This window comes from Austrofundulus limnaeus, unplaced genomic scaffold (genome assembly GCF_001266775.1).
Source record: "Austrofundulus limnaeus strain Quisiro unplaced genomic scaffold, Austrofundulus_limnaeus-1.0 Scaffold124, whole genome shotgun sequence".
NCBI classification, from domain to species: Eukaryota; Metazoa; Chordata; class Actinopteri; order Cyprinodontiformes; family Rivulidae; genus Austrofundulus; species Austrofundulus limnaeus.
In genome coordinates, this window is record NW_013952526.1 from 1,212,464 (window position 1) to 1,221,177 (window position 8,714).

Consider the following 8,714-nt stretch of genomic DNA (forward strand, 5'->3'; position numbering starts at 1 on the left):
ATAAATGACCTTGAACAATGCTACATCTGAGAGAGATTAAAAAAAAGTATTTTGAGGGGGAGAAAAAAAAAGGCTGCTACAGACAACAGGCTAACCCCTCCCATGTTTTTTATCATAGCCAAGCATATTATCATAGTCTGGGGGAGCTCAAGACCGAGGCAGGGTGTCATGCCAAAGCCTGGCTTTTATGAGGGGTTTTATATTCATTTGATGATCTTGCGGGCCTCTGTTTCCTGAGTGGATTATCCATATATGCCAGTGCTGAGCCCTTTATATATTCAGCACTGCGGCAGAGTCAATAAGGTCCGTTCTGCATTCAATATTCAAGATTATACAAGACAGACAGCATAATTCACACCCAATCAGAATACAAATGACTGCAGACGGCAGAACAACTCATTGGAAAACAAACAGCTGATTCTCAGGGCTGGGACCGGTTCAGTCAGAACTGCCTGACTGTGCTCAGAGATGGTGCTTTTTCAAAAACTAAACCTGTGGAGAATTTTTTATCCCTACTTATCACAGCTTCCTTGTTTGTTGAAGTTCTGATCATGATAATCTGGGGAGAAAGACAGTGGGGTTGAAGGTCACTGTATGACTTTTTTCTGTGCATTTGCTTTGAGCGTACTCGCACGAGCTACATAAATTTGATGTGTGAAATATAACAGCCATTTTTTTAATTACATTTATGCGTTATGAACTGTTTCCACCTGCAGCAACCATAAAAATTGCCCTCCATGGGATGGATCGGGAGATGAGAGAGGAGTACCTGGTGGTGATACAGGCTAAAGACATGGGAGGACATATGGGCGGTTTGTCTGGAACGACGACTGTGACCGTCACGCTAACGGACATTAACGACAACCCACCAAAGTTTTCCAAAAGTAAGCAACTTCACAACCTCAGAGCTCCCAAATCATATTAAATGACAAATAATAAATGGCTGGAGCTCTTTATGAGTGTGTCTTGTAATTGGGAAAAATAAATGTTAGATTGTAAAAAAAATCATTTAACCAGCTCCTTGAAAGCTAATTCTGCTAAATGCTGTAATGCATCACAATGATACAATGCTGCATAATTTTGTTAATTTGATTTCTAGAAACCAAAGAGCTACAGTATGTTTGTTTTCTTGTTGTCATCCCCCCACCCAGGTTTGTATGAATTTGTAATCCCAGAAGACCTACCAGTAGGAAAAATGGGTGGCAAGGTAAAGGCAGTTGATCGAGACATCGGTGATAATGCCAAGTCGACATATAACATCATAGAGGGAGACGAGCAAGGCACGTTTGAGATTATTACAGACGCACAAACGCAAGAGGGGATACTCAGGCTAAAAAAGGTAAGACCTGAAAGATCAATGTTAATAACACTTTATAATAACTACACCTTATTTAGCCTTAATTCATCATTAAAAATGGTTTGCTAACCTTAACAACATAATTAATTAAGGATGATTCACAATAAGCTACAAATAAAACATTTAGTAATGCTTTACCTCTAACGGCTATTCATTTCCAAAACCAGCATAATCATTGTTTATTCATGCTTAATAACGTATTAACTATCCTATATACTGTGTGTACATAAATGCTCATGTAAATGTACTTCCACACCACGTGTTAGACATGGTTAGAGTACATTTGAATTGACTATCTGCTAAATCTGCAGATCATCAATACATAAGGCAGTTGCTAGTTAAATACGTATTTTTGTGAACCTTTTTAAAGTAAAGACTATTTATACTTTTTTTTTCTTATTTATTTATGTAGAAAAAACCCTGAAGGGTGACAAGTTCATGTTCACCTGTGGAAATCATAGTCAGTTCAAATGTTCTCTAACTATTAATATGAACATTTACATACATATGTACACACCATATATAATAGCAAAATCATGACATATTAGGCATGACTAAGCAATGAGTATGATTGTTTTGAATGTAATTAGCCTTCATGAGTAACCTATTAACACATGTGTTAACTTATTACTTATTAAGTATGAATTATTTTCAATTAATTATGTTTTTAAGGGTAACTAATAATTTATTAATGGTTAAGTAAGGTTGAATAAAGTGTTGTTATTATGAAATGTTACCAAGTTAACTGTGTAGTAATATGCAGCATGCAGGAATTACTGCAATATGGAAACTATTGTGGCCACTGGCTCTAAAACATCTCTGGTTTCATCAAGTGTCATCTGCTTTCATAAAGTTAATAGATTTTCTCCACCCGTCATTACAGTGTCAGTGGCAAAATTAAATCATTTTGATTAGTGTCCTTGTGATCTTTCTGAAAATAATTCCTTAAGTAGATAAAAATCAGACCTCACTAACTGGCATTTATTTCAAATGATAGATGACTCTATGCCCTCTTATCCAACACTGGTCGCTTGGAGCAGTAAAAAAAAGAAAGAAAACAACAGTAACACAAATATATCATGTACAGATAAATAAAACAAAGATATGATAGCATAACCTTCAGTCCATGGAAATTATGTAGCAAACGTTAGCCTGTTTTTCTTTCTTTTTTTAGGAAACGATTAGGGTATCTAAAGCTTTCCTAGTAAGCTGGAACTGTCTCAACTCACCGTCAGCTGTTRCATGTTGTAAAGAAGTTCATGCCTATGCTCTTGTTTAGATTCTGTTTGGCTGATGCTCTGTTTACGCTGAAGAGYAGGATGATTAAACTGGAAGTTGTAGCTCTAACACATCAACAAGTGAGTGCTAGTTTGGTTTCAGAGCAACTTTAAAGTGGCAATCGTGTCTTAATTGTCTGGCTCAAGGGTACATTAGCTGTAGTTCAGAGGGAAACAACAACAATGATCTGGTCTGAAAGAAAACAAGCTGGTGACATTCCTGTTAAAGATTTTTTTTTATTTTATTTTATCTTTTTACCCAGAGGCAAACACATTGAGACATGTCATAGTATATTGCTAATTTTAAAAGCTACGTTTTAAAGTATGACATATAAAACTTCCACCTGGCTGCCTGCTTTACTGAGTCCAAGCAGTATAACCAGAATCTCACKTTTTACACATCATTAATGTGAAAAGCCTATACCAAAGCTGTAACAATATTTCTTCCTGGCTAGATGCATCTGCACTTTGAGTCTGGATGTCATTGCTTGCCTGTGGGCATTTAGAGTACTCAACTTCTCACTGCAAAAACTTATACAATTTAAATGTGAAAACAACATTTTACTGTGATAAAACCATGGCCTGCAAAGATGTGCACATTTGTGGAAGGTTTAATCAAGATTTGAACACAAATTTAAATAAAGGAAAAACTGTTTAAAGGTAATTGTTGACAAAAAAGTACCTTATTTGGATATATTAGATGTTTGCATATCCAACAAAACAAAACAAAAAAAATAGTTGATGGCTGGAGGATCCTAAGCCTTTAGTCATGGTTGGTTTAGAGACTGCCAAGAGCAGCTAACATCACTCAAATCTACAGTGGCATTGTGCTGTGATGTAAAATGACRTTACCCCAAGGACGTATCGAGTGACTTTGTCAAAGTGTGAACAATRAACTGCGTGGGAGGTGGAATGTACAAGAGGTAAGGCAATCTGCTGGGACTCCAGCACAATGCCACTAAAGAAAACATCAGTGCTGCAAAACAAACTTGACACTAAATCATAAAATCTCTGACTGTTGACAAAGCAAATGTCACACATGTTAGTCGTTCAGGAAAACTCTTCTTCCATGATCCACAGGGGAGACTCACTGTTCCCATGCCTGCTCAGCTTTCTCTTTGTGGCCCAGGGTTTGCTCCCTACGTAACTGAAGGATGCTAGATAATGTGCCGGGGAAGTGGCAAGGCATTCAACACACTTCCGTTTTTTTGAATGCTTCAAAACGAGTTTGAGGAGTCAGTTTTGATTCTCGACGTTGGACAGAACAAAAGACTGAACTCTACCTCTTCCTGCCCCTGCCAACAGCTGGACGGGTTCATAAACTTTCATCTTGTGTGAAAATGAAATTATTTAAGAGCCTTTTTGGTGAGATTAAAACATATTGATCTGCGGCCGGAGATACACAAACAGGGGGAGAGAAAAAAAAAGAAGAGAAAACTCATAGCGTTTGACTTTTAAGCTTTTTATCTGTTAGCCCCCAGGCCTGTCGAGGGATGTTAGTGGGATGCTGAGCTTTCACCCCTGCAGCCAGCGGTGAACTTTCAAGTCTTTAAATGGCCCGCGTGTACATGCTGATTTAATGCTAACGCTTGACTGAGGCCACAGAAAGAAACAGCGGGGGGTGCTGGGGTTCGGAACATGTGGGGAGTTAACTCAGTAGAGGCAGGAATGCGTCTTTGTCACCGCATGCAAATCTGTCTTCTCTTTAAGACTCAGCTAGTTATCTCACATTGTTTACTGGGAATAAACTCTGCCAGGATCTAGTATGAGCCATGCAATCTTTTTACGGCATTACGTTTGACAGCCCCACCATATTTCTTTCGCTTGCACAAATCGCTTAATAATCAGAAGTAGCTGTACAACAGCACAGCTATGCATACTAATCAAACTCTAATCTCCCTGGATTATTCAGTCCAAGCACAGTGTTTGTTTAATGAAATAATAATTTCAAAGGGTCAACATATGAGTTGGATTCTGATTCTGTGCTCAGGATATTATGCAGCACAATACAAGGRACAGCTTGCGTAAATGCTTTATTTGATTTTCTAATTGATACTAAAAATTGTTTTAATTAAACTTACCCAGGGTAATTAAAGTAGCTGTTTACCAGCATGTTTTTTCTTTAAGTGAATATGGTATAATTAAATTTGCCAGCTACAGTGAAAGCCCCCACCCCCTTTTTTTTACTCTCCGTTAGGCCAGTAGAAACAAACATAATGAGCTGGTTTTACACTCCGTTATGTGACAGTTTTACTGAACTGTTTTCATATCGATGACGCAAAGCACAGTGAGAAACCTGTATTGAGATTTTTTGCTTTCACGAGTAGCAGCTTACAAATATGCTCCTCTACTAGAGTCCAGAATTCTACAATTAACATAATACCTGAATCCTTTCTAAGTCAGTTGCCAATTATTTACTGTATTTTTTTGAACAAAACTGAGACCAGGTTAAAAGCCTTGCATTCACTCAAAACATATATAATGTCAAAATTAACAACGTAAAGACAAAATGACAGTGTCTATTTTTTGTCAAACCTTCAACATAACTTTTTTTTTGCAGTTTCATGCAAAACTACAAGATCCTGCATGAGCCATTAAAGTTTGAATTATTTGTTTTAACTCAGCTACTATCACATTGCGCTTTATTTCCAAAATTATAATTCTAATATTTGTAAACTTGCCAACCTATAGCCATTCTGTGATTGATAAATCTGTTTAGCTGTGAGCATCTTGAATCAAGATGAGCACTTGTGCAGTGTTGTAAGATAATGGTGTTTATATTTCTTTTGGGATTGAATTGCTCACTAAGAGTAAATTAAGGCTTTGCATGAAACAGATATAGAAAGTGTGAACACAGATGATGTCCCTGTTTATACGTAGTTCCTATTATGATACCATGAATGTATAATAGCTTTTTGTTGTTGTTGTTGTTGTTGTTATTTTCATTTTTTAACAAACACTATTCAAAAAGCCATGCCTTATGAAGTCCAACATAAACTGTGTGATTAAAAAAAATAAATAAATAAGTGTGAAAGGCTTGTACATGTCACAGTGTGCAAGCTCAGTATTATAAAATCTTAATAATAGCATTTGTCATAGTGTAAAATCTTACATGTATTAGATGTCGGACTCAACATTTTTTTCTGCAGTAGTATTCAGGACATGACAAAGATTCTAAAAAAGATAATGTAGAAATCTAACACCAAATGGAAAGAAAGCAATGGTGTTAATACTCTAATTATTAGATTTAAGCCTGCTTTATACTTCATGAGAAGTGCCCCAGTTGTGTCTCGCTGATGTGGCTGAGTGTCATAAACTGCATTTTTTTTTTCTCCTAGCATTGGTCTGAGGCTCCCACACAGCCTCCAATCAGTACTATTGTCTTGCAGGTTGTGGGCCAGGTATTGTGTGACTTGTCAGAACTTTGTGGGTGTGTTWATTAGRAAAAGTGACTACAGCACACTGATCTCATTTCACCTCAATTGCTCTGTTAAAGAGAAAGAGACAGAGGCTGTTACAAAAATAGTGCCATCTTTATCACTTTAAAGATAGTTGATAAATCTTGTAAAGATAGTCAACAAACTTGTGGAAGGAGATTACACAGATTTGGTGCATGGAGAAGACAGCGTGGAGACACAGGCGGTGGTTGTTCTGTCTGAGAGAGAGTGCACCTTGTCTGAACAGTGTAGGGAAATATTCCAACACTCTGTCAGAAACAGTGAAGGTCTCTTTTTGACAAATTTGTAAAATATTGCTTCTACTCAGTTAATAACAGAAATATCAGATGCTTCTCCTTCAATGTTAACTAGATAAGCACCCACTCTGCCAAACGTGCTGCCGCTGTGTTGTTTTTGTCCAAATGTGATGTGTGCTGCGGTGGGAGGGCTTGGCAGGACTCCTCCTCCACGTGTGAAAATGAATTTCCCATAACCACATCAGCGAGATTGGATATTTTATGTCTTGTGAATTATAAACCCGGCTTTAAACTTGGAAATAAAATGAGGAGGAAATGTAGGCAGCTGAGGACATGTTCATGGCTTAGAAATTGACCTCAGTCACAGCAGCAGTCACACTGCATAATTTTACAAGAAAATTTCTAATATTGCTCAGTTTTTGTCTCAAGTTGTCTGTGGTTGTAGGAGTGCACTGACTACTGCTTCAAATTCAAAACCAAAGCTCTTCTTACATTTATTTGGCAACAAAATGTTTTATCTGCAGTTACTGTAAGTTACTGTGTGAATTTGACTATAAAATAAGTTTATTGAATTACCTAGTGAAGTTATGTCTATATCTATTTAGAGGCATAACACAAAATATATCTAGCTCAAATATTCACATAAATGTTTGTTTCATGTCTAGAATCTAACATCTCCACCCACCATTGGTACTGGAAGTACAGAAAATATGTCCCCTGAAAAATTAACATTTCCTTTATTTTCACTTAATACTACCAAGTTTAAAGCAATAAAACAAGTACCCACACTTTAAAATTATTTATCTAAAGGTTTCGGTTCAAGCTTCTCGCTCCACTTTCTCAGCACAGACGGCAGGATCTGAGGGAGAGAAAAAGGATCTGAGGGAGAGAAAAGAAAGGGCTGAGGAGGGGGCTGGGTGTCAAGTAAAGAGGAGGATGAGGAGCGGAGTAAGGGGAGGTTAATAATCAGAATGTTCCAAAGAGCATCTCTGACCGTGGAGGAGTGGGGCTTGGAGAGGCTTCGGGGGCTTTGGTCTCTTTATGATAGCCCTGATGTCAGACTGTAGAAGTGTGGAAGTCAAAGCCCCAGGTTGCCGACTACATCCCCTCGACTGTCGCTGCCGTCTCAGAGCTGGACCCCTAGACACCCATCCACCCACCTGCCCTCTCTGTCGTAGAGCTCTCAGCGCTGGCCTGCTCTGACCGGAGGGACAATTCTCTCTTTCTCTAACTGAATACATTTCCCGTTTTGTTCATCCCTCTCCTTTTAGTCCCCTGCAAGCCAACTACTGTCCCCTCAAGCGGCAAGGCCCACTTTTGATTTCCCTATAAATCCCGGTTATGGAGCATGGAAGTGACTTGATCCCATTATTCTAGTAGTCTGARAGTGACCAGAGGTGATTCCGAATGAAATTGTAACAGTCCTTAGATATGACCAGAGGAAAATTTCAACTCTTTTCTCTCTTTTAAATATTAATGATGAGCAATCAGGAAAAAAAAAAATAAAAAAAATAAAATAAAAAAAAACTACACATCAGTACAAAAATGACACAAACACACTAGAAGACATCACATTTTTTTTTCTGTTCTTGGTAAATTAGTCTCTCTTGATAGTCTTAACTAAACAGATCTCTTGTTTCTTTTTTTCACATGGGTTGACTGATAGGTGTTTGAAATAATCTGCTGTCGCTGCGAGCATTAGCAGGGAGTTGTTTTTTTTATTTACAAAAAAGAATTTATCAGATTTTGCAGCTCTGAAAACTGCAGCGACTTGACTGATCAAAGTCAAAYTAATGATCAAAACATTCAGTTTCCAACTTGCAAACACCTAAAACATTATCACAACCGCTTACAAACTTCACACCTGRATGAATATTAGTAGCAGCACAGGCAGACAATGTTTAATAAATTATTCTGTTAGAAATGCTCAGATACTGCTCTGTTGTATGGTTGGCTTTTTCCCCTATWTGCACTAAACGCTAATTCTTCTCTGTAGCATCTTTGTCAAGAAGGCATTAGAAATTTTTGTACATGTTGACAGCTTGGACTGGCACTGAATAAAAATATGTTTAGAAAAGGAGTGAACAAGTGATATAAGGTAAAATAGTTATTATAAAAAATATAAATGTAACGCTGTTTCACTGATCCATCACTTGTACTTGCTAGAATTGCAGAAGCCAGATGTCCTGAAGAAGAGCTATATTTATTTTGGCAGACAGGATTCAAGACATTTCTGTTGGATTCTCAGAGCTCATCCGTTTTATTTTCAGATTATTTAAAATTCACCAGGATGACTGAGGGAAGAAATTGTTTAAATTATTACTTCCTTTCTCTCTGCTGCTTCTCTACATCTGGGACTTAGTTTTTTTATTTATTTATTTATTTA

The 8,714-nt window shown here is 37.4% G+C and overlaps 1 protein-coding gene across 1 annotated transcript in view; it reads left to right on the forward strand.

The window, feature by feature from the left end:
- The window catches only part of cdh8 (cadherin 8), a gene marked incomplete at its 5' end in the record, with an annotated part of 125,765 nt that overhangs the window by 92,985 nt on the left and 24,066 nt on the right, over window positions 1-8,714 (forward strand). Inside the window, 2 exon segments of the mRNA XM_014015191.1 lie at window positions 717-884; window positions 1,152-1,339. Of these exon segments, the coding sequence (XP_013870645.1) occupies window positions 717-884; window positions 1,152-1,339 (356 nt within the window).